Source organism: Triplophysa rosa, linkage group LG6 (genome assembly GCF_024868665.1).
Source record: "Triplophysa rosa linkage group LG6, Trosa_1v2, whole genome shotgun sequence".
Lineage (NCBI taxonomy): Eukaryota > Metazoa > Chordata > Actinopteri > Cypriniformes > Nemacheilidae > Triplophysa > Triplophysa rosa.
Genome location: NC_079895.1, coordinates 15,301,030 through 15,327,846, shown reverse-complemented (window position 1 = coordinate 15,327,846; position 26,817 = coordinate 15,301,030). Strand labels below are relative to the sequence as shown.

At 38.9% G+C, this 26,817-nt stretch overlaps 2 protein-coding genes across 2 annotated transcripts; both read left to right on the top strand.

The window, feature by feature from the left end:
* The first annotated feature begins 492 nt into the window (after positions 1–492).
* On the top strand, positions 493–5,540 carry tnfaip6 (tumor necrosis factor, alpha-induced protein 6). The gene is made up of 6 exons (XM_057336198.1): positions 493–694; positions 1,741–1,878; positions 2,460–2,621; positions 4,058–4,286; positions 4,391–4,431; positions 4,636–5,540. Exons 1-6 carry the CDS (start codon positions 595–597, stop codon positions 4,743–4,745), a joined length of 780 nt encoding a protein of 259 aa, XP_057192181.1. The 5' UTR covers positions 493–594; the 3' UTR covers positions 4,746–5,540.
* Positions 5,541–5,662: 122 nt separating this feature from the next.
* rif1 (replication timing regulatory factor 1) lies at positions 5,663–26,454 on the top strand. The gene is made up of 36 exons (XM_057336259.1): positions 5,663–5,837; positions 6,654–6,775; positions 7,082–7,160; positions 7,476–7,572; positions 7,657–7,787; positions 7,893–7,984; positions 8,106–8,295; positions 8,400–8,492; positions 8,574–8,712; positions 8,792–8,943; positions 9,096–9,210; positions 10,222–10,398; positions 14,928–15,038; positions 15,697–15,759; positions 15,870–15,970; positions 16,247–16,333; positions 18,393–18,466; positions 18,747–18,927; positions 19,010–19,117; positions 19,198–19,347; positions 19,425–19,524; positions 19,609–19,885; positions 19,969–20,011; positions 20,097–20,296; positions 20,388–20,481; positions 20,568–20,699; positions 20,800–20,942; positions 21,027–21,116; positions 21,188–21,248; positions 21,344–24,340; positions 24,419–24,541; positions 24,912–24,998; positions 25,115–25,230; positions 25,495–25,648; positions 25,735–25,855; positions 25,953–26,454. The coding sequence occupies exons 2-36, from the start codon at positions 6,663–6,665 to the stop codon at positions 26,186–26,188; spliced, it is 7,227 nt and encodes a 2,408-aa protein (XP_057192242.1). The 5' UTR covers positions 5,663–5,837; positions 6,654–6,662; the 3' UTR covers positions 26,189–26,454.
* Positions 26,455–26,817: the final 363 nt, after the last annotated feature.

The following is a 26,817-nucleotide window of genomic DNA, read 5'->3' as shown; positions in this document are numbered from 1 at the left end:
GTGACAATATATATATATATATATATATATACACACACACAAACACACTTATTTTTCCTACAGAAATGTATACAGATTTGGAACAATTTGAGGGTGAGTAATTCAGACAGAATTTTCCTTTTTGGTGAACTATCCCTTTAAAGTGACTTTTCCCCTCACTATTGCCACTGCACATTATTGTCATTATTCACAAATGGTTTTTTTATTCAATTGTTTATTTTTCATGAGAAAATCTTTTTCTATTACTGTTTAGGGGAAATTTGTATAAGGTAATTCTATCCTAGCCTGCTCTCGTTATAATGAAACAATCGTGTGTAGCGTGTCCAGAGGTCTTTAGATTAAAATTAGTGTAGTTTGTTGTTGAAAGTCGATACCGCAGACAGTGACTCTGCCTCATTTCACCCGTTAGCGCAACTGGTATCATTTACTGGTAGGTCTAGTAGTCCATCACACGTCAGACCGCACGTAACAGTAGGCGGGAAAAGCATTTAAACTCGGCTTGTGAGTTATGTTGAGAGCAGTTGAGTTCGTTTCATGCTGTGGCGACAGCTGCTCTAACATCTGTTTGATCGATATCGCGATACGATCAGAGACATGCACGTGTTACACGCTGTATTCGCAGTCGCATTTGTCCTTAAGGAGACCGAAGCTTGGGGTTACAAAAATGGAATATTGCACAACTCCATCTGGCTTGGTATTTATTTTTATTATTCTCTGTGTTCTCATTGGTTGTTTTAATAGCTAGAAGAATTAACAGAATAACGTTATATACTGTAAGACCTTTCTTTCTTTCTTTCTTTCTTTCTTTCTTTCTTTCTTTCTTTCTTTCTTTCTTTCTTTCTTTCTTTCTGTGTAACTGTTTTTATTTACTGCCTAAAAAGGTTATGCTTGTTGTTATACAGTATAGCATGGTGAAGAAATGTTTGTTTGCATTCAGGACCCATAGAAATGAGAAAGGCCTATTTATGGGTAAATGGAGACAGTCCAGTCTCTGGGGGCACCCTGTAAACAGAGGGAAATGACTTCATACAGTTACAGTAACTGTGATTTACCACACAGACCTAAGAACATGGCATGTATTTGAGAAGACTTCAAGACGTCTGATAAGAGAAAAACTTAAAGGCACTTTTTCCTAGGCTGCATGTGGTCACACTGTTTCAATTGTTTTAGGTCATTTTAGATGAATAACCAAATTTAATGTGTGCCCACCACTGCACATCTGAAAACACTTAAGTGAGCTATTTCAACTTAAACACGCTATTTGTTTATTATTTGTTTCATATAAGTCCTATTCTTTCAAACATGTATCTGGAGCTCACAAATGGTTCCAGTCTTTTGAGGATACTGTAGTTGAGTCCAACACAGTAAAAACATTGGCTTGTAACTCATTTGAGTTGGGATCCAACTTCTTTAGGGTTATGCATGCGTGCTTAAAAACGACTACAAAGCTGCAGAATGTTCTGCGAGCAATAGACCAACTTCCAAAACTACAGGGGCAAAAACTGTGCTTCATCTGCTTTAGTAATTTTACTAACAGCAACTGCCATTGCGACCGTCCCCTGTGTATTTAAAATGTCCTGCACTGTGAATCATCTATGTTGGTTAACAAGCTTTGGCTTTTAAAACTTTGGTTTTCTGTTTTATGAGGTAAACAAATAGAATCTATGTTCTTGAGGCATCGAGCAGAGACAGTTTACTTCAAACAAGTTCTTAAACATAAGATGCATCTTCTCTCTACAGAGCAAGCAGCTGGAGTTTATCACCGCGAGTCTCGCAAAGGAAGATACCAACTGACATATAAAGAAGCGAAGGCTGTGTGTAGATTTGAAGGGGGGGCACTTGCTACGTATGATCAACTGGAAGCTGCTCGCAAAATTGGTTTGTTACATTTTAGATCTGCTCACGTGCCAACAGGAATGGATGGTCTGGACCACAGCATAAGTTTTGAAGGCTGGGCATTATTATATACAAAGTGGCAATTTTGAACCACACCTGAATCAGTCAGCTAGCATACTAATCAAACAGATACTGAAAAGCTAACCATCAACTGGGATTTATATATTACTACACATAATATAAGCAAGGTAATAAACCAGACTTAGTGCTCTTCCATTGTAATGCATCTCTTATGTGTTGTTTGAATGGTAACACCTGTTTCCCGGACAAATGACCACCTCTTTCCTTTGCATAAATGGTAGATTCGATCCAGACATTGGCTCTGATCTGTAATGGGAACATTGTGTGGTTGGTACAGGCCTGTGGCACTCTAAGCAGGAGGTCTACCGTGCTTTCAGAATACAAGGGTCTACTCTTTGTACCCCCAAAATACGCAGCTAGATTTATTCCATTATCTATTTTCATGAATTTTTTTTATATTTTGACCAGACCTGTGTATATTGTTCATATATGTTAAATGAGAAAAGCGAATTAACTTCTGTTAAATTGTAATTCTCTTGAAGGGTTCCATGTGTGTGCTGCTGGATGGTTTGATAAAGGGCGTGTAGGATATCCTATTGTTAAACCCGGCACCAATTGTGGATTCGGAAAGGTTGGAATTATTGACTACGGATACCGGCTCAACAAAAGCGAGAGATGGGATGTCTATTGCTACAACCCCCAGGGTGAGTTTAAGAAATGGGAGTAAGGCAATCCTGGGTGGATTTTAGCCATCTGCTGAGAGACCTGTAATCAAAAGATGTTTTGACAAAGTAGTCACACAAATCATAAGTTTAAAGATGTTTTTAAGAAATTCTTTGAAGTTCTCCTCCAGAGTAAATGAGTGTCCAGAGATGGAAATAAACGAAGGCATTAGACACAAAGGCAGTAAGGTAAATAAATGTCCATAGAGTCCAGAGGATTACGTTATATGATGATTTGAGCATTTTTGGTGTCTTAACTGTAAGCGTAGGATAATATGTGGTCTGGAAAAAAATGACCATGACTAAGCATTGAGGGAAAAGTAATATGTTTTTTATGACACCCTATGTCAGACATTTGAAAAAATAATGGTGGAACTAATAGAATTAGAGAATAAACATGTGCACTTACCATTTGTAAGAATCTGGAAGATCCTAATGAAAAATGTTTCATACCATGAATAATTTAATTGAAGCACTGTGAAAATTTTACGGGGTTGGGTAATGCACCAGCAGAGACCAGAGTTTTTAATTGCTTTTCTTTCCATGATTTGTAATGTGTTTTTGGAGCTTGTGAAAGGCTGGAGAATCTGAGTTGGCAATGATGGCACAGTAAAAATAGCCACTTCGGACATTCAGTGTGAGGTGGATGTGATGCTGTATTAGACATTGACATAAAATAATATTTGTTTATGTTTTACTTTCAAATAAGAGAAATGCATTACCTCCTCTCATCAACCCTTTATTCGGTCATTATGACTTCACTCCCTTGTAATAGATTGACGCTTCAATAAAAAAAATGTGTGAATGATCGTTACACTTATTGTCAGAACTTTACTGTTGTCTTTAATCTACTCTGTGGTACCATGTCACTACCTCATTCATGATTAAGCACTCCTTCAAACCTCAGACATGAGTGTGGATTTGTCATGTCTGTGTACCCATCATACTCATTTCCTTTTGGGCGCCTTTTCCAATTTCATGAAGTATTCATCTCTACATTTATCTCATTTATGAAACACTGTGGGTAGACCATAACTCTAAATGGTTGATAAATCATTAGTGATTATTAGTGTGCTGTAGTTCCATTATACTATGTCAAAAGGATAGTTCACCCAAAAATGAAAATTATTGCATCATTTACTCCCCCTGACATGTCATTTCAAAGCTTTTTCTTCTGCATAACACAGAAGATTTTGAAAAATGTTTGTAACCAAGCAACATTGGCCCCCATTGACTTCCACTGTATGAACATAACCACTGAGACATTTCTCAAATTATCTTCTTTTGTGATCAACTGAAGAAAGTTACATATTTGAGTGAACTGTCCCTTTAAGTGATTTTGTACATTTTATACAGTCAAATACTAGGTTATTGTTAATGTTAATACTAAACATTTCTCTTGCACTGTTGTTTTAAAGCAAAAGAGTGTGGAGGAGTGCACACAGATCACCAGAAGGTTTTTAGCTCACCTGGTTACCCAGACAACTACCAGGATGAGCAAATTTGCTACTGGCACATCCGTGTACGCTACAGTCAAAGGATCCGCCTTCACTTCCTTGACTTTGACATTGAGGAAGACACTTCTTGCCTTAGTGATTATTTGGAGATCTATGACAGCTATGATGATATTTCAGGCTTTGTTGGAAGGTGTGTAAATGATAGTTGTCCTGTTCATTGATTGATTAATATTATTTGCTTTGGAGTAAATTGGCTTTGTAAATATTTGAAAAAAATCTGTCTTTGCTGAATAGATACTGTGGCGATGAACTTCCAGAAGACGTCATAAGTACAGGTGTGTGCTAAAGTCATTTAGGTTGAAATCATTATAGTCATGTCATTATTAATATCATGTTTATTTAGACTAGTAAATCCAAGTCTGTTTTTCTTGGAACCAATTTGTTCATCAGGGTGAATGAATACATCTGTGAAAATGCATACTTTATCAGAACTGCTGCATGTAAACATCAACTTGATCAACACTTTGTCTCTTGTTCAGGAAACGTGATGACGCTGAAATTCCTCTCCGATTCCTCCGTGACGGCTGGAGGCTTTCAGCTGCAGTACATCGCTATGAACTCATCTCTGTTTTGTGACGATTCCTGCTGACCCCTTTTCTTGAGCAATGTTTAATAAACCAAACCAACTACTTTTTACAAACCGCTATCTTGGAATTATCAGGTTCTGTGTTCTGAGCAGTATTGAGATAATAAGCTTCTGTTTTTGCATTCCTTTTAACATTGTAGATGGAACCTTTTGTTTTATAAACAAATCCCCAAATGCACACAATGTAAAGAAAAACATCACACTGTGTAAATAAGTTGTCACGGAATAAGAATATGTGAATAACTCAATTTTGGAAAAATGTAAAACCTTATAATTTCAAGGTGACAAAATGTCATTTTTGCTTTCCTAACCTACAGTGCAATAATAAAAAATTACATTTGTTGTTTTGTTTGAATTGTTAAATCTTATTACACTCTGTAGCATCTGGTTTGTCCATATTTCTGTAATAAGATAGTTGGCTCAGATTTAGGTAAGGTATTAGGACAGACTCCATGAAATTGCTTTAAAAGTGCATATTGTTTTCTTTCTGTGTTTACTTTTTAACTGAAACAGAAATGTTGATGTGTTTTGATGGGCCTGTCCCTATTTTTTATAAATACCTATTATCTTTTAAGAACGGCTTTTGTTGTTCAGTGGCATGTGGGTTTAGAGGAATAAACATACAATTTTTTTAAACAAGTCATAGATATGTCTTTTAGTTAATCTCGTTTGTTTGTAGAAGTGCGCTAGCATAAATGCCCCCAAATAGTGTCGTTTTGACTTTAAGAGGACTTAATACACATTTCTCGCATATTGTAACGTTTGTTGAACATTTCTACTAATGGTAAGCATAAATAAATAAACATTTGAAAAACTACTCAAAATGTTCTAATTCACTTTTCATTCAGAATCACCGGGTATTCAGTTAATGAATAATTCATGAGTGGGCGGAGATTACGTGGGGTTGAAGGTGACGTTCGCAGCGCGTAGTGTGTTTGGCGCCAGCATTTTCGCGGGGAGTGAGGAGTGGACGTACACAGCAACAATCTCGATCAACGCTGCGATTCAAATAAATACCCTTCACCGATTTCTCTAATATAGAGCCTGTGTTGATGATATCGACTTTACTTGTTGGTAACTGTCTGCAGCCGTAAGGTGAGAGAGTCAGCACGTTATGCCTGTTGATAAGTCCGTTTAGGGGGCTGGGTGGGTAACACGATGAGGGTAACTAGCTCGCTAACTCTGGAGTCTTTGTAGGGCCAAGCTTCTTTTGACTAAATGGATTTAAAACTCAATAGACGCCATGTTTTAAATAAATCGCAAGCGTTGATCTCTGCGATTGTTGTACTCGATTTGGCCGCATGTTTTGAGTTGTGCGCTCAACACGTTTGTACGGTAGCCATGAAATGGTATCGATAAACTGGTCTTTTGTCCGATATACACCCAGGGTGCATCACTACGAACATCTGTGTGTTTTAATGCGAGTGCATTATAATCCCACGATCAGTTTTATCTCTGTGTTTAATGATAACGGATTGTGTATTATCATTAGCTTCTCGCGTACCTTGCTAGCCACCAAACCACCACATGTTGGGTTTTGTTGTTCCCTAAGTGAATTCATAATTGATTTGCTCTTTCAACCTTGTCAGTAATGACTGAATTTACATCAGTTTTGTATTGAAACATTCATTAACTCCGTGATCTCATTTGCTTTTTTTAGTTAAGCAAGAGAACACTGTGTTCCTGCACACAATAAGTTTCTCCAGCTCAATCTCACTACCAATGAGACATCAATATAGTAACAAATGTACTTATTACACATTATACTTAGTTATGGATGTATTTATTTAGCAAAGAAGACCGTTTAATTCACAGTACAGTGCTCCCCGAAATCTCAAACGTTTTGTGACATCACTTTGTATTGCATTGAATTGTTTTGAATTGGAGTTAATGTGTTTGCATGTCCTGCAGGTTGTGAGGATGATGGCGGCAGTGCCTCTATCTAGTGCCAGCATCCTTCCACTTCTGGAGTGTCTAGAAGATGATGCAGCTGGGCTGTCAGAGCATACAGATGCCTACATCACCATTGCAAAGTAAGTGCTCACCTACCTTGACATCCGAGTCAGGTGAGCAGGATGGGTGGATAGTTTCTCTGTGGTGAACTGCCCTTATGACCCTTGTCACTATGTATACACAGTCAGTGTCCTATTCAAGTGTGAGGTTTCCCTGCTGAACATGAAAATGTGAGGTTTTTAGTATGGTCCGCCTGTTGCGTTTGGTTCGGACTAAAACCTTTTTGACACTTGACAGTGTTGAATATGTTCATAAGCAGCAGTCGAAAGGTCCTTTTTAAACGTGTTTAATACATTGATCATTGTTGCTTCTTTTCTTTCTCTTAGCCGTCTCAATGGAGAGGAGGGACGTCAGTTTCTGCCTGTAATCGTAAAACATTTTGCACGTCTTAGTAAAGTCCTTCTGGTAAGTGTGGCTACGTAACAATTTAACACTCATTTATTGTCACTTTATTTGTGTTATGCAATTGTGTATTTGGGTAGTCGACAAATAAATCGCACGTGTGTGGTGTGACAGCAGACAATTAGAAAACAAACTTAATATCATATTGGTTTATAAAGTAAAATAGCATAAGAGAGATTAATCTTTTGTTAGTTTTTTTTCTATTTTTTCTGTCACACTATAGGACACATGTATGGTTTATTTGTCAGCTATCCACTTACGGTTGTGTTTTAATAACCAAAAGTTGTTAGATCCAGCTGTTTATTATTTTTTTTGTAGGTTCACATCTCCAGTGAGAATGAGGAGCTTTGTCAAGCCGCTCTCCAGGCGTTGGGCTTCTGTGTCTTCCACTCACATATTGTTTCTGTTATCCCAGGTACACAAAAACTTTGGTTAGAATGCAAAAAATAATGTCACGTATTGTCATTTTTTCATATATTGTTTTTTGTTTTTGCTGCAGCAAATGTTTCAGAAGAGGTATTGTCTACTCTCTGTAATGTTGTGGTAAAATCTAAAGAGAAATTTACATGTACCCGAGCATTATGGGTAATTTCCAAACAGAATTTCTCTCCAGAGGTGGTGGCCAAAAAGGTATGGTTAGCTTGCAAGGTCTATTAAAAAAACTATGAAAAGCATTTCTATTCTTATGTTTTAGTTTTTCGGAATGTTTCACAATTTTTGCTTTTTACCTTTCAGACGCCAGAGATTCTCAAGAGCCTGGAGGCTATGCAGACCCGAGAAGTTCAGTCAATCCTTATTGATCATGAGTCGCTCAATGTCATCATAAGGTCGACATTTTCTCTTTATCTACTTTATCTCTTTCTTTCCTTATGTTTGAAATACTCTTGTAAAGGCATTGGCGTGCATATGTGTCAGTATTTAAGAGGTGGGTTTTGTGATGAACTGCAGGTTGCTGGAGCAGGCACCGTCTCAGATGGCAGCTGGAGCCGTGTGCTGGGCCAAGCTGGTTGTTCCTCTGGTGGTTCACTCTGCCAATAAAGTGCGCTTGCGTGCGGCGGCAGCCCTGGAGCTGGGCATGCCTCTTCTCCTGGAGAAACAACAGGAAGTGGCTGCCATTGTAGAGCCAATGATGTCCTCCGTAAGTGCAGACTCTCAGTCTCTCATATTGTAAAAACTGTTTGTTGCGCTTGTGTGAATGTAAATTGTAAGTAACAATGCTTTACTCGTGCTTCTGACCTTTAGATGCTCATCCCTGAAATGCAGAAACTGTTTTCTTCGAAGAATGAGACAAATATGCTGAAACTCTGGCCTTTATTTGTAAAACTTCTGGGGAAGGTAAGACTTTTTGAAGCATCACTGTTTCAGTTTGAGTTTCTGATATTGCCAGTGTTACATTAAAGTTAATTCTTTTTTCAGTTGCTTCACAAAGGAGGTGCCTTCATTAACTCTTTGCTATATTTGGAGGAGTTGGGTTTCCGAAGCTCCTCTCCTAATATTAAAAAGATTGCCTTCATTGCTTGGAAGAGCCTCATTGACAATTTTGCCCTTAATCCAGGCAAGTATTTATTTCTAATATACTCTGGGGTTAGGGTGGCCTTGTATGTTAATTCACAGGTTTATTATTTTTTGAGCAGATATTCTGTGCAGCAGTAAGCGTCTGAAGCTGCTCTTGCAACCACTAATTTCCATCCATGTCCGGACTGAAGCTCTTGTGCTCACTAAACTAGAGGTTTGGTGGTATCTTGCGGTCAAACTTGGGCCAAACCTAGCAGCAAATTTTGAGCAGGTAAATATTACTGTTTTGATAGATGACTGATTATTTTATAACCTGGCAGATGTGTTTGTAACAGATTTACTCATTGGAAGGGGTTTGTTCCTTTTTGGTATTAAGGAGCAAAATGTTTTTCTATTCATTTCTTCCAATATCTTCTCTCGCAGGTTGGCATACCGCTGCTGCATAGCACACTTCCTTCAGATTCTCCACTGCAGTCCCTGGTCACACCTGCTCGAAACGCTAACCCAACCAATGGCACCCCTAACACCCCTAAAACAGGTACATCTGATGCAGTGAAATGTAAAGTCTTTACATTATAAAGGCAAATATGTTTGGAACAGCAGAACATTAAGTCCAGAATTATTGAAATGTAGTTATCTTTAAAGGTCTGGTTGAATGCGCAGTTTCTGCCAATCTCATATTAATCTTGAGGTCCTATAGAGTAGTATTGCATACTTCGTATCTTCAAAGAGTATTTAGTTTGATCACATTTATAAAAGATACGGCTGTACGATTATTTTCAAAATCAGACGACCTCCTGGGGGTGTGTGGGGGATGAACTAAATCACGAGCACACAATACATCATCGCATTATCCCTGCATAACTATTGATTCGCTATAAGTTTGTGTTGTTTACATTATGCGCGTATGTGCCGATTGCCAACAAAACACATATGACTTAGTTTCACTTACCGCGTGCGGTTCATGTCCGGCATGTTTTAGTGCTGGGACCATGCCATCTGTCAGTTTCAAACGATCTGCAAATCCAGCGTTATATCCACCATTTATATAACATCATCACTGAAATGCTGTGAACAAACAAACACACCTCAACTTCTCTCACTATCGCAAGATTCATGAGCTGCAGGCCCACAGCGCAGCCAATCTTGATCTTAAGCGGGTCTTCCTATCCCTCGTTGGTTGACGCGTGGGCAGTCTATTTCTTTCGCCATGCTGTGGGAGTGCTTTTCCGGGAGAATTGCCCAATAAGGGACTAAGAAAAGTTGTTACGTAACATGTTCGAAAAAAACCGTTCTGAAACCTATACGAACCTTGGGGGAGTGTATCGTGCACAGAAATACTATGTTATACGTCCAACTCGTTTTTTGACAAGTTGACCATGTTAAGCCTGAGAAGCCAGCACGTTTAACATTGTAATGAAGTCAGAATGCATGAAACGGCGTTAATTACCCAGATTGCTCAATGATAGTTATAGTTTTTCTTCATTTTTAATTTCATTCTAGTTCCTCCTTGTGCTTATACTTTGACTTGACTTGGATTTCTTTTCAGGCATCCCATCTTGTAGCACGCCAAGCAGTACTCCTCGTATGAGTCTGAACAGCAGTATGCAGGCAACTCAGTCCTACCGCTCCATTCAGCTCCTGGGGCTTGAGATGCTTCTGCACTGGTTCATGGGTCCAGAAGTCACAGTCACAGCTGCTAAAGAAAATCTTCAGCTCAGCCTAGGTATTCATGCACGTAGTTTTTGTTGATTTTAATTCAATGACTCACAATATTTTCAATTGTTGATAATTATTGATCAATAGTGTTCATATGTTATGCCCACCTGGACTGCGTTTCCCGAACAACAACATAACTTGCTGGCTAACCACCATTGTACAATGTAGGGCTGGGCGATATCGCGATTCACACTAATTCTACATGTCTAAATCGATTCTAAAATCGATTTTGTTTTATGCACAGCTCTTCCGTGAACTACGTCTCTTTGATCAGTAGGAAGTACTGCTCAATCTAAAATCACTACCAGATTGAGTCGTTTATGACGTGCATTTGAAAAAGCAACACTCGTCAAACATCATCCATATAAATATACTTAATTATCATGAGAATATTTGAAAAGGTTTGAAGAACAGTGATAGAAAATGACCATTGGCATTTCCTGGAACTGGATTGTTGTTCTTCTGTGTCCTATATTAGTTTCTGTGCGAGAGCACCCTCTGGCTTTTGGATGTTGCGGCATTTTTCTTTTTTATACATTTTATTTTAAAGGATTTTTCAATTATAAATACAAAACAGATAAACAACACAGTCTTGGACCTCACATACAGGAAGATAAAGGAAAATAAGTAAAAAGGTTCATATAAATATGCATATACATACATAGCTTACATATACATGGGGATAATGAAAATTAATATTTAGTTCAGCCTCCGAAAGTATTGTAGCAAAACAAGCACCACAGAAAAAAAATACAGCTTAAGCCTCTCAGAAGTTGCTAGGGGCTTGTTGGGTGGCTAGTTTGTCCAGGTAATCAAGAAATGAATCCCAGATGGTTGAACATTTTCTAATGAAATTAGTTCTTAAGAATCTGACTCTTTCCATTTGTATAACTGAGATCATGTCCGTAATCCGCATCCGAAAAGGAGGTGAGGGTGATTTCCAATTTTTGAGCACAAGCCTCTTAGCTACGACCATGCCCAGAGTTAAGGACTGTTGTAGTGTCTCTGGAAGGCAAACGGTATGCTGTGAAAAACCAAAGATGGCCAATTCTGCATCCAGTAGAAGAGGCCTATCATAAGCCTTGGAATACCAGTCAAATATGCTCGACCAAAAACCAGACAATAAAGGACAGAACCAAAAAGCATGGGAAGTTATATCCTCTGCCACCCTGCACCTGTCGCATATTGGTGAAACAGAAAGGAAAATTTTGTGCAAATTTATTTTCGTACAATGCAACCGATGAACAATCTTAAATTGAATTAATTGGTGTCTGCTATTAATTGAGCAGGTTTGTATTGTAGCCAGACACTTATCCCATGTATCATCAGAGAGCTCGACTCTTGAGTTCTTCCTCCCAGTCCAGTTTAAATCTTTCAGTTGGGGCTGTAACATCGCTTTCAAATAGACAAACAAATTTGGAAATAAGATGCCTGGAATCTGGAGGACACAAAAGAACATAGAAGAACCCATGATTTTCAGGTGGTTGCTCGGATGTTGCGACATTTAACCGTAATTCATTGAAACTGAACATAAGAATTGCATGATATGATGCAGGGCTTGACATTAAGCATTGTCATGTGGTTGTCCTTTGGACAAGTTAATTTGTCATTCACTTGTCCGAGTACAAAAAATACTTGTCCAAAGATTTAAAAAATGACATTTCATTTTAATTATAATATAATATAATCAATATAATTGTTTAGGATTTAGATTGGTCAAGTTTGCTTCGAAGCATTTTAACTAGTGTCTGCTTTGGCCGCCTGAATTTGGTTATAGGCCTACTCTCCGTGACTGCTATAAAACAAAGGCAAGCAGTAATTATTATTAGTGATAAGGCTGTAAGTTAACTTCTTTTGCACATAGCACTGGTGCTAGAGAGGTTTAAAGTTTGGTAGCACAGGCAGAAATGTGCAAGTGTAGTTCATCATGAATAGGCAGATAACTGACAAAAGACATTAATGTTACATACAGATGGATAAATTAAGGCCATATCATTTTTAGATTACCTAAATTTGTTTTAATATTTCTAAGTTCTGTGTTTTTCCTTTTTTACTATACAATAGTGGTATATTTGTCCACATAAATTACTGTAGTATACTATAGTATTTACTATAGTAAACTGCAGTAAAATTCTTATTATATTGTTTTAACTTTACTATAGTATACAGTGTTTATCAATTTACTACAAGGGCACTTCAATTGCAAATACTATAGTACACTACAGTATTTTTTGTCTGTTCAATTTAAGGGGACTTTTATTTTGACGGGACTTCGGGAAGACGCTTGTTTGACGATAGCTTCACTCAAACACTAAAACGATCGTAAAATAAACTCTCAGAGCAACTCTGGAGATGAAGTTCACGTGTTCATGTCCTCATACGGTGCAGACGCAGATAAATCCTCGACCATCACTCGTGTTGTATGTTAAACTGTGCACATAATTCACTCAGACACACAGAACAGTCAGATGACATTTAAATAACAGGATTCCGCGTCCGGAATCTGGACTCGCCATTGATTATTGTCACACACAAACAAGCACAACCACGACAAACACGCAGCTCTGTCTAATGCACATATTCTTATTATTCTACATATATGTCGCACTGGGTTTTTTTCAAGTTACTTGTCCGGTCGGGCAAGTCAAATTCTCTCTCACTTGCCCATACAAAACATTTACTTGTCCTGGACAAGCGTTAATGTCGAGCCCTGTGATGCATCCTTTGAGAAACTAACTTGCTACTCACAAATGTTTCTCTAAAGCTTAGTAACTTTGTCGCTCATCTGTCGCTTGAACCTCGTTAGTTCAACAATATAGTTGATGTCACATTGGTGGTGGAGTAATACCGTCTTCTAATTAATCTGTTCAGAACGATTTAATGTCATATTATTGCTGTAAATAATGTACACTGCATCTGAAAACTATTTTTATTATATTTTTGCTCTTGTTGTTTTATTTCACAATATTTAATTCATTCATACGTTTCCTCCTACGTCACTCTGCCCAGGGATCTCCAGGGTCCTAGACCAGTGGTTCTCAAACTTTTCAGATCAAGTACCACATAAAAAAAATTAGTTGTTCCAAGTACCACCTAATGACCGCCATAGAAAATAACATGAATAAACATAGGGTTGTGTATCGTTTTTTTCCGATACCAGTGCCAAATCGATACTTTTAAAACAGTACCGGTGCCTAAACGGTGCCTAAATCGATACCTTTAAAAAAGAGCCACAAAACACCGGTGAATGACATTAAAGAACAAAATGTTCAATTAAGGCCAGTTTTTAACGCAGTGCGTCAAACATACAAATACAAGCCCGAGGCGTTTAAAAAAAAAAAGATGCTTTTATGCCTGGCGTTTTCCGCGTCGGTGTGCACGCTGACATTGGCGCCCTTTATTTAGTCATGACTCGTTAAACGTCGATGATAAACGCGTGCGATTATCATCCCAGTGTGGACGGGTCCTTACACTTTACTGCAGCGGCTTTTGTAAAAGCAACAATGGCGGAGCGTGAGAGCGAAATCTGAATGACTCGAAAGGCACACCAAAACAAACTTACTGGGTTCTTATTTTTCACATTTTCTGGGTTGCTAGATGCACCGGGGACCCGATTATAGAACTTAAACACAGAAAAAGTGGGGTTTTCATCTGATGTCTCCTTTAACCTCGAGTTGATGCGGCTGCGTGTTGAATTAGCACTTTACAGCAATAACAACAGCGGTTCAAGTGCAGAAATTCAAAATAAACTTAATTTGCACGCAGATGGTCGGAGGAGAGAGAGGGACTCACAAGCATTTGGCAGGTGCTTTTATCCAAAGTTTGAGATGCCCTTCACGTGCCTGTGTTACATCGACCAATGATAAATAAACAGTAATTCATACAACTATTTTAAAATTGCTGATTTTGTATGTGTTTCGTATTTATCAATCATGTATTAAACATTTGAAATTGAATTTAAAACACGAAATGTAAATTAATATATAGAGTTTTCTGTCGTGTCATGTACCACCGGGGTCTCTTCAAGTACGACTAGTGGTAGGCGTACCACAGTTTGAGAACCACTGTCCTAGAGCCATTAAGCTCAAGCCCATGAGCACTTAAAAAAAAACAGCGCTTATATTTTCTTGACAAACTAAAAGATGTAAAATTACATTTCTATATATTGAGACTGATGGATATAGAATGCACTGCATGTTGCTTGCTTACTTTGCTCAAAAGCGTGATGCATGTAAGTCTACATGTCGTCATAATAATAATAATAAGGAACTATGCTCTAGACTGTAGTTCCAACCACGCAACTTTGCTAAGCTGCTTGTGGTTGATCGTTGGAACGATGATTTTGGGAATCACTTGAATCGTTGAACTATGCTGGAACAACTGAACTTGCGACCATAGTTGGCTAACGATGCTTTTAGGAAAAGCACCCCTGATTTGTGAATCTTCTAACTATTGTAACTGACAGTATGAAATGGACTTGTGATGTTTACTTTCAAAGGCTAGCAGATGTCAGTGTTTTTGAATGTGTGTTTTCAGAGCCCCTGACGCACCCGCTCTTCACCAGTCACTCATACTTTAACAGACATGCCACTACTCTCATCTCAGCGGTCAAAGAAGGCTTCAGTGCTGTGGGAAAACATGCTCCAGGTATTAAAAATCTTAATGGTTACCTACATATTAGAGCCGAAAAGACATACCAACTTAGTTTGAGTTTTTCTGTTTTCTTGATCTTTTTGAAGAAAATATCTATATATTCAGATCTTAACGGAACAGTTCACCCAAAAATGAAAATTCTTTCTTCGTTTACTGATTTGTTTCACATCTGTATGAAGTTCTTTATTCTGATGAACATAAAGATATTTGGAAGAATGCTTGTAACCAAACAGTTCTTGGCCACCATTGACTACCACAGTAGGAAACATTTATTTGTTCTGTTGAACACAAAATATATTTTGAAGAATGTAGGAAAGCAAACTGTTCTGGGGCACTTTTGACTGCCATTGTAATTTTTCCTAATATGGTAGTCATTCTTCCAAATATTCTTTTCTGTGTTCACCATAACTAAGAAATTTATACAGATTTGGAACAACTCGAGGCGAAGTAAATGAACGCAATTTTCCCTTTAACTTTATGATAGTTGTCATCTTTAAACATCCTAATATTAGCTTTAATCTCCCTGAGTCCATACACAATGTAAGAACCATGTTTTCATAATAGAAATGGCAATTCGATGTGTTTAACAGTTTAAGTCAATTTTATCTTAGCGTTATTTCAGTTTGTCAGCTTCTGGTTTTTCTCTTCACAGAATCTCTTCTCAGTCTTGTTTGGAGCAGTCTGATTCGTTTTGTCAGCACAACAATAGAAGCAGGTAGGATGATTAAACTCCCCTTAAAAGAAAGATTACTTGCACACGTTTGAATGCAATGGATTGGGATTCTGTCTGTTAAGAGTGCTTCTGTCCCCCACATTCATCAATAGGTAATAAGAAAGAGCGTCAGGGTTCAGAGGTCCTCACTCTTCTTCTCCAGGCTCTCCAGGCCATCCTGTCTTCAGATGTTCTGCCAGCTGAGCGTGCACTGGTAAGATGGCGCTTCATGGTGTAAATGACCCATGAACATTGCCTCTACAATTGTCACTCAGCTGATATGTAGTTTGGCTTTGTGGTTAATAAAAAATAAAATCCAAAACTATTTCCAGAGAGAGATTTTTTTTTTGTCTGTATCTGTTTTCCTTGTGGTATTTGGTGAAGATTTCTAATGTTAGAAATATGAAGTTTGCAGTGAGAAATATTAGGACGCAGCAAAGAATTGTTGCTTCTTAACCTGTTGGTAAAACCTGTTGTCTGCTTGCTTCAGCTTTTGTTGGAAGCCGCAGTAAAGGGAATACCTCAGAAAGTTCTTGGTTCTGCAGCTTATCAAGTTGCAAACATGGATGTTTTGAACGTAAGTGACTCGTTTTTGTTTTAATGTCCCCTTGTGGTGAAAATCAAGTTTTTAATGTTATTTATGTCTATGTGGTGTTTTTACTATCCTTTGAGATAAATCATGTGCAAATTTGACAGTTAAAAAAATGCTGTTTGAAACTGCCTCTGTATTCAACATTATAATCCTGTAACCAATCACGTTAACAGTTTGGAGTCATAGATATGTAAGGATGATGCATCAGGAAGAAATGATTATCACCGGAAAAAACTTTAGCATATGCTACTTCAATGCTTAAAGATGATGTTTTAAGTGATACAATTATCAAATGCAGTGGGTTTTTTACAGTTTAATTCAAACAAGACTTAAATTAGAAAGTGTAGTTTTTGCTGTTGTCTTTCACAACCAATGTGATGTTAGTTTATAATCTTAAGCATTGGGTGATGTATCAGCATCAGTAAAGATAAATACTTGCAAACAAGAGTATTCTTTACTCATTGAATATTGAAAATGTGTATACAGTGAGGGAAATATTTATTTGATCCCCTGCTGATTTTGTAAGTTTGCCTGCTTACAAACTAATGAAGGGTGTATGATTTTTATGGTAGGTTTATTTTAACTGATAGAAACCGAATATCAACCAAAAAATCAGGGGGGAAAATTTATATAAAGGTTCTAAATTGATTTGCATTTCAGTCAGTGAAATAAGTATTTGATCCCCTACCAACCAGAAATAATTCTGGCTCCACAGATTGGTTATGTGCCTATATGGACCACAGATTAGTCCTGTCACTTTAAGAAAGTACTCCTAAATCAGCTTATGTATATAAACGATGCCTGCCAACAGAATCTGTATCTTCCGTTTCAACCTCTCCACCACCATGGTCCAGACCAAATAGGTTTCAAAGGATGTCAGGGACAAAATTGGAGACCTGCACAAACCTTGAATAGGCAACAGACAGAAGCTTGGTGCGAAGGAGACAACTCTTGGTGCGATTATTTGGAAATAGAAGAAATACAAAATAACTATCAAATGCCCTTGGTCTGGAGCTCCCTGCAAGATTTTCCCAATGGGGTAAAGATGATCATGAGAAAGGTTAAAGATCAGCCCAGAACTACACAGAAGAAGCTTGTTAATGATTTCAAGACAGTTGGGACAACAGTTAGCAAGCAAACCATTATTAACACGCTATGCCAAAATAAATTGAAATCCTGAAGCACCCGCAAGGTCCTCCTGCCCAAGAAGGCCCGTCTAGCTTGTCTGAAGTTTGACTTTGAACATCAAAATGATTCAGAAAAGGTTTGGAGAAAGTGCTGCGAGACCAAAATTGCCTGCTGTTTTTGGAGGGAGAGAAATGCTGACTATGACCCCAAGAACACCCTCCCTACAGAGAAGCACAGTGTTGGAAACTTTATGCTTTAGGGCTTTTTATCTCTGCTACGGGTACAGGATGACTTCACCGCATTGAGGGGCTGAGGGACGGGCCCATGTACCGTAAAATCTTGGACGAGAACCTCCTCCCCTTAACTAGATCACTGAAGATGGGTCATGGATGTGCCTTTAACATGACAAAGACCCAAAACATATTGCCAAGACAACCATAGAGTGACTTAAGGAGAAGCACATTAAGCCAGTCTCTAGACCCTAATCCTATAGAAAATCTGTGGAGGAGACTAAAACTCCAATTTGCTGAGCGACAGCAAGAAACCTTAAAGATTGACAGAGGAGTGGACTAAATGTATCCTGACACATGTGCAAACCTGGTGACCAACTATCAGAAATGTCTGACCTCTGTGCTTGCCAACAAGGGTTTCTCCACCAAGTACAAAGTTATGTTTTGCCCGGGGATCAAATACTTATTTAACTGACTAAAATGCAAATCAATTTATAACCTTTATATAATACCTTTTTCCCAGATTTTTTTTAATTTTCTGTCTCTATCCGTTAAAATAAACCTACCATAAAAGGTATAGACCCTTCATTTCTTTGTAAGCAGGCAAACTTACAAAATCAGCAGGGGATCAAATAAATATTTCCCTCACTGTATGTTCTCATAGGTTTTTTCCACATCTTTTTCAGGGTACTCCAGCACTTTTCTTAATACTGCTTTTCTTCAACAATAGCCAGGTCGCAGCGTTTCTTGAAGATGAGAGGTGAGGACAGACTTGGATTTATTACGCCCACAGCAAACCTTTTCAGCAAAATGTATCTACTTCAAAACACATTGGTGGTGCATAATAATGAAAGTCTCACTATTACAATGGCTTAATGTAACGTAAATGAACGTAGAAGGCATCCATTAAGAATCAAAAGCAAGTCAGCGCCACAATAATAAGTTACAGCTGGTTGCTGACTTGCTATCCAGTTCCAACTGGGTTCTGTAGTATTGTTGGATATTGTTCAGGTGCAGCTAATTTTTCTGTTGTCCTGTAGATTTTTCACAAGCCTGGAGACTCTTGTCAGCTGTGGGTTTTGTGGTCCTACATCCCCTTTGACCTTTGGAGAGGCTGTTTTAGGAGCACTTGGTGGGATCGTGGAGGCTGTTAAGAGCAAGAAACAGCTCTGGAGGATGTGGAGTGTTGTTATTAACCTTCTAACTGACACCATAACTCAGGTACCACACTAAAATCCTCATCTCTTCCATCATCTTTTCAGTTCAGTGCTTTTTTTTAACAAAATCAATATTTCCAACGCAGACCAATGAAGTGAATCAAGGAGATGCTTTGGAGCATAATTTCAGTGCCATTTACAGTGCCTTGATGTTCCCTGTCGTTCACCTGTTGCCTGCTTCAGCCCTACCCCAGGTCAGTATCTGGCTTTCATTCAAATTCTTTTGGCCTGTATTGTGTAATTAATGATGAATCCTCTTTTTTTCTGTTGATAGACAACGCAGAAGAGCATGATGAGTACCTGGTCCAAGCTTTATAAGGCTTTTGCCCGATGCTCAGCTTTGGTGGCCACGGCGGAGGAAAATGTATGCTGTGAAGAGCTATGTGCCAAGATCTCTGCTTCTTTAGATAGTGAGGCTTTGAAGGTATGGGAGCTACAACTGTTATATTTCTATTTTAAATGTGGAGTATTATGTTTGTCATAATGTTTTTGTTTTTTTAGAATCTGCTTGTGCTAGATGCATTAGCAAATATCTTGCTGGTCATAGTAGAGAGTCTGGACTTTTCTCCTTACACCCCTCAGTTCCAGCAGAAGCAGAAATGTAAAGCTTTTAGTTAAGTTATAACTTTTGTTGTCTTTGCTATTTAATGGTATTGTTTTACCATGTCCGTTTCTTAACTCATAGCTCCTCGGACACCCTTGAGCTGGGTCCGGAGGAGAAGCAAATCTCTGGGCAACCTTTCCACCTTCCACAGTCTTCTGATACAGACTTTAGATGCGTTTTTAGCACTGGACCCCTCAGAAGCATCTGCAGAAACTGGTGGTGTTCTAAATAGACTTGCCTTGACGCTCATTGGCATCATGTCTATGCTTTTCACCAACATTACATTGCCCACACACATACAAGAGATGCTGTCCACTATCACACAACCACTCGCACGTCTCTATGTACAATACTCGAGGTGTGTTGATGTTTCTCTTGTTTAATACTTTGGAAATCTTTTATTTCCCTTGACTAACGCTGGATGTTTCTTTTAATTAAAAGTTTTGATGAACAGTCAACGTCTGATGTCACAGTAGGACCCAAGGTAAGAGCGTAATCATCATCAGATCTGATGTCATAGTTTAATTGGTTTGGTTTGTTTGATAACTTCTTTATTATCTGTTGTGTAGTTGGAGAAACTGGCCTCAGACTTGCTTGGCTGCCTTCAGACACACTCGACATTGCACGACGATGAACTGCTTACAGTGTTGTCGCCATTGCTTTGTGTGCTTTTCCCACACAAGATCAAGCAAATTCGCACAGTGGCCACTCAGTTCTGGAATGCCACCTTTGGAAACGCGGTCACCTTGACTTACTCCGAGCCTCTCAGGTATGTTTTTGAGGTAGTGCAAAATTTGTATATTTTGGTATATGGCCATTTCTTTGTGAAGTGACAAGATTTTTCTGAACCCTTACTTAAGGGTCGTTTTAAGTCAGGCCAAGCAGAAGACTCCTTTGATTTTACCAGGATTTGAAGCTGTTGATAATCCTGATGATTTCAGCGGACAGTATACGGTGTGTTCAGTATGTTCTTGATTCAAAAGTTTATTTCCTGCTGTTGGTTTAAGACCATTCACTAAAAGCATATGATCTGTGATTAGAGTGAGAGTTCTCAGATGGATCCTCAGATTAGCGGTGTGAAGGTCACCTCTGTGGGAAAGAGGGACTCTCTTTTGGCTAGGGCAGACGAGCTGAAAGGAAGAGGCACTGTTTCTGCAACAAAGCCTGTATCTGTAAGCATGATTCATATCAAATATATATATATATATATATATATATTTTATTGAAATGCTGTATCTTAAAATCTAAGCGACATTTCTATTTACTTTCTAGATGAAGCTGGATTTTGGATCCCCTAAACCCCAGAGACGTGAAGCTATTGAAGAAGAGGCATCAGTAGATTTTGTTTTTATTCCACCTGAGACAAAGGAAAGAGTGCTGACTGAACATCAGAAAGAAGTCAAAAGGACCAAAAGGTAAGTGATTTCCTGTGTTAGATCTGTGTTAATAATTAATGTATTTTAAAAATGCTAAATTCTATACTTTTTGTTTACCCTAAGGGTTGATATTCCTGCCCTGTACAATAATCTGGATGCCTCCATGGACACTACAGTCTTTACACAATACACTCAAAGTCAGGAGGATTCCATGTATGTATTAGCCTCTTACTATTTAAACAATATTAACTGTAGTATTTTTATTAATCAACGTTTTTTTTCAGAGACAAACTGGGAACAGATGAAATTGATAAACCTAAGGAAGAGGATAAGGTTCAGTTGGCGGTGAATGCTTTTTTTGGTCTTTGTTGTAAAAGAACTGCATGCATGCTTTTTATTAACTGCATTATTTGGTTCTAAAGTTGTTTCCGTTCCCCAAGGAGGTTGGCCCACTTGAGGAACCAACCACAGATGTTAAAACAACCCAAGATGGCACCACACCAGAGGTCAGAGAAACACCGGAGAAAGCTACACAGGATAAAAAACAAATTTCAGAAAAGATTGAGACACCATCTAGTGACGTCTCAGGTGATGCGAGTGGGCATGAGAAAACAGGATTGGAGGCATCCAGCCCTAATGTTTCGAGTTCTTCTGATATGATATCAGGTACCCCACCTAAATCCAACAGCAGACGGCAGTCTTTCATAACCCTTGAGAAATATGTTGAGGGAAAGCCAGCGAGTCCCATGAGTGAAACTACATTCACCGGTCCACTCACCCGAAAATCAAACAGACTGGATTCTTCAAAAGCATCGCAATCCGCTCCACATGACTCTCTTGACTCGCAACCTCTGACTTCGAAAGAGGACTCGCAAAAAGCCGAAGAGCTTAGCACCACGGAGTTGTCTGCTCAGAATGAGCAAGAAATAGAGGAAGAAGATGAGATCAAATCAACATGTCATCCTTGTGAAGGCACAGATGAGGAAGAGGAGGATGTAGTTCCTGATACCCAGAACCAAATATCCGAAGCAGTGCTGGATAACAAGGACAGTCCTGTGTCCAAAACCAACATGGAGGCATCGGTGGAATCTGAAAAAGCCTCTCCCGAAGAAGATTCACAGACCCTTTCTCAAAATTCTAGTCAAAGAAGAAGGTCAAGCAGACGTCGTAGTAGACCTCTTCGCCCGGGTGAAGATCCAACGGACAGGGAGCTGAACTCTAGCAAATCTGAAGAAACAGGCAGTCAGGGTTTAGACTCTCCACTAACAAATACACAGAAGCTTGTACCAACTCTCACTAATTCAACAAATAGCACATTGCCGGGAAGAACCAGGAGAAGTAAGATTCTGGATGAGGCTAAAGCTGAAGGTGACCAGCCGAAGAATAAAAGAGGGAAAGGAGAGCTTAAACGGACTGATTCACAGATTTCAGAATCTTCACAGATAACGGATTTGTGTGGTCATGAAGAGCTTAGCCAGACTGAGTCATCCAAAGAGAGACTGTCACCTCTCAATGAGTCTCAGAGTCTGTCACCAGGCCGATCTATGAGGAAGACTAGACTGCACAGCAATCTCGAGGGATCCACAGACAAGAAAGAAAAAGATGAAAATTATTCTCAAAACGCTACATCCAATTTGAGGAGGAGACTTTCACAAACTGTTTCCAGTACAGAGACCGATAGCCAGCAAACTGGCAGTTTGAGAAGAACAAGACGGTCTGTTGCATCTGAATTGGATGCTGCTGGATTACAGACCAAAGATAAGACTGGAACGGAAGATCAAAAAGGGCAGGATGCAGGCGTGAAAAACTCTCAAACGTTGGTCAAGGGCAGGGCTACAAGACGGAGACACACAGAGGGAGACATGAATTCTGTAACTGCTGAGGATTCACAGGCTGAGGAGTTAGATTCCTCTCAAGGACATGGTAGATACATAACTCGAAGGTTGTCTAAAGGTTTGCTGTCCCCAACTGACAATAAAGAGTCTGAAACCTCTGATAGCAAAGTTGGACCAAGGCCTAAAAAGAGGTCACGTAATCCTTTACCCGCAGAGGTGTTACCGTGCACCACAGAAGCTCCAGAGATGCAGGTTGAGGAGCATGTTCAAGTTTCAATGGAGACCTCTGCATCCCAGGATGGGCCAGATCCTGAACCTAGTTTAGACGATGTCTCTGTAACTGAGTCCAAAGAACTTTGTAATGAAGAGATGCCTGTGACTGAGATTGTAAATAATGAACTAAACACCTCTGAAAAAGAAATCGATACACAGAGCATGAGTGAAATAGAGTTGAAGATGGAAGTGGATACAGAGAAAAAGGAGACTGTCTGTATGTCTATCGATAAGAAAAATGAGGGTTTAGGAACAAAGTCATCTTCGCAAGATAGTTTAGTGGGAGCTGAAGATTCAAACTTGAAAGTTTTTCGTAAGTGCCCTCATACCAGGGGACGGGGTCGTGGTCGCAGACGTTCTAGAAGCTGTAACTGTTTTTCAAAAAGTCGTGCCGTGCAAGACGGTGACTTCCAAGAATCGCAGGATGAGAAAAATGAGCAGGTTCCACTTGATGCCAACGTCTTGACCTCACAACCCGAGTCCAGCCCCATGTCTGTATCAGATGAAAATCAATGCACAACCCAAGATGCTGCAGCCGTGCAGTCATCTTTATCCTCGCCGAATCAACTCCCTTCTGAGATTTTGTCTTCTGAAAGCTCTAGTAATAAACTTGATGTAGTTGTATCTGAAAGCTCTAGTAATAAACTTGATGTAGTTGTATCTGAAGCTAAGGAAGAAGGACCTAACCTTGAATTGGTGGCAAAACCAATGGATGAATCCAGCAAAGAGGTAACGGAAGTCTATAAGCTGAATCAGTCCGAGGCTTTAGAAAGCACAAACATTCAGCAACACAAAGATGGAGCGGATGGTTCCGAAAACGCTTCAGGAAGTCAAGAAGCACTTCAGAGTTCAACACCTCAGGACACGTCTCCAAGCAAAGCTCATCCAGTAGAAGATCCACCTGTATGCCAAGAGCAACTAGAGTCCTCTCATGTCCAGCAGGAAGATGCTGTCAACGCTGCGGTGAAGGAAAGTGAAGATCTTAATGTTGCAGAGAAAAGTGGAGAAGAAGCTAATGAACTAGGCAAGGATGTTGCTTCTGTTGAGAACGATGGTGTAGATACCCAGATAGAAAAGCAGGATCTGTCTGCAGATGTTCAAGAAGCTGCATCTGATGCTGTCAAGGAGTCATCCACCTCTGATGTCTGCTTAGATTCTCCACCCAAACCTAAACTCTTAGACGCTGTAGCTGGTGAACTAGAGCCTGGCCAGAGCCCGAGCAGAAGTAAAACACGTATATGGTCACCATCCGCATCCCCATCCACCAGCATTCTGAAGAAGGGACAGAAGAGAGCTTGTGATGAAGATTCTCCCTCCCCTCTTCTTAAGGTATTTAATAGTGTTCCTAAATTATCAAATCATGGTTTCATTTCTGTAAACCATACACAATCAATTTTTCTTCCACAGTCTCGTCGAGTGTCTTTTGCGACTCCAATATACCATCAAGAACTGGCTGATGACATTGATCGACGTAGTCCAGTTATTCGCACTAGCTCACCGAGGTCAAAAGTCTTGAGTGCACAGCCAAAGGTATATGTATTGAATTTAAAATGATTTGTGCATACCATGACAGGACAAATACATCTGGGAGAGACGTCTGTTTGATGTCTGCATTTACATCTGCAAGAAATGTTTTTTTTTTTGGTTGTTTCGTATGCAATACGTCTCTGAGATACCTCCTGTCGGATGTCATATAGACATCTAGAAGATGTCTGTAAGATGATTATAATTTAGAATGCTGGCTTTTTTAAGATGTTTTTACACAGCAGATATTTTACAGATCTTCAGCATACATCTTTCAGACGTACTTGTGCTATTTGGGTAGTTTTTAACTTGCAACTAATAAACATTTTGTTTGAGGGGTTTTGTTAAATATGTCGTCTGAATGTGCTGTTTTCAGTACATCACTACGCCTACGAAAGGCTCTTCATGTCTTAGCCCACGTAACCTCAGAAGCCCTGGATACAAAAGCTCAAAGAAATGTTTGGTATGTTGTTTTTTACATATACTGCATAATACAGATGGTGGCAAGTTGTTTGCAAAATATTTGTTCAGTCCGAAAACTGAAATTTGTTAATGTGCCAGTTTGTTTTGAAATTGTAGATTTCTGAGATGAGCCAGGAGCCACGGCCTATTGCTAAAGATTGTGTTTACCCAGCATTGGTTGGCTGCTCTACTCCTGTAGAGGCTGTTTTACCACAGATAACCTCCAACATGTGGTAAGCTCTCTTCGGGACATCTATATGGTTTTCTGTTGATAAAATCATACTTTCAGGTCTCTAAAAGAAATGTATGAAGTAGAACTATGATTCCCTTTAACCATTATATGAATAGAAACTGCTTGGTGATAATTTTGTGTAATTTTATTAAAAGTTTGCTTTAACAGATCCCACAAATCCCAAATCTTTAAGGTTCTTTCAACGGATATTTTGTTGTGAATGAATGTGATTGACATACAAATGTTTATTTCTGTATTTGTTTAGGCCTCGTGGCTTTGGTCAGCTTGTTCGTGCCAGGAACATTAAAACTGTTGGAGATCTGAGTGCCCTCACCCCTACTGAAATCAAGTCACTTCCTATCCGCTCACCTAAGCTGTCCAACGTGAGGAAAGCACTTAAAACATATTATGAACAACAGGTAGTGTATATCTAATATTTGCATTTACATTCACCTTCATGATGCAAGGCCCTTCTGACATTCACATCTCGCATTTTACCACTCAGAGAAAAGGGCGTTCTGATGAACTGAAGAGTTTTGACGAAATGGAGAAAATGACTTCCGAGCCTGAAGACATGGAGCTACCACAAAACCAAGATGAGGAGAAAACGCCAGCAGAGCCTAAAGGTGAAATATTTTCTTTGGTTGTACTGAATAGAGGACTTGAATTTACATTGTGCACATATTCACACAACACAAACTGTTTTTTCTCATGTTTTTGCAGATGACAAACAATCTGACACCAGTGTAGATTCAGGACCGATGGCTGAGGACCGCGATGCTGATGATTTGCTGTCAGATGTGGTAGCTCTTGGTGGACGGTTAACTTCAGAGGCACTTGGTCGCTGTTCACCCAACCAGCTGGGCCTGATGCATGAACATCTCAGTGGATTTATGAGAAACATCGTAGCCCAACTTCAGTCCCGCCTGCTGAGTAATCTCGATGATAGCTTGCCATGAGGGTCATCACTTTTACCTTCAAGACTTGAGTTTTAACTTGAAGACTCGAAGTGGACTGCTCGTTCAAGTTTTAGCTTGGATTTTAGTTTAGATTAAATTCAAATTATGCTCTTTCAGAGAATAGACTTTAATGGACAATAGGCATTTATATTGCTTCTTAAGTGTGTGTTGAATAGAATATTATGTATTTTATGGAACGATTTTTAAGATTGTAAATTGTGCTGAGATACCAAGGTAACTTTTTTTTTTAAGAAAAATAAAGTTATAGTATTAATAAAATAATTTTACTTTTCTTTGTTTTTTCAATAACTTACACCCCAAACTAATACTTTAAAGAAAATTTCAGAAAAATAACATCCACTTTTTGTTGCTACAAAGGATCTGAAGGAGGGTACAGTACTTGCAGTTCCTTGAAAAGCGTCAAGTTAACAAATTCAAAGCCATTAAAACTTGAATATAAATTATTTGGGAAAGTTTATTTTTAAACATTAAATAATATATTGATCCTATATAATCTAAATAATATAACCAGCCTATATTACAGTAAAGCAAATTTTAAAATTTGCATTTGTTTTTCAATGTAAGCCTGCTGCAGCAACCGTAAGAAGCAATGTATTATTATTTTTAAG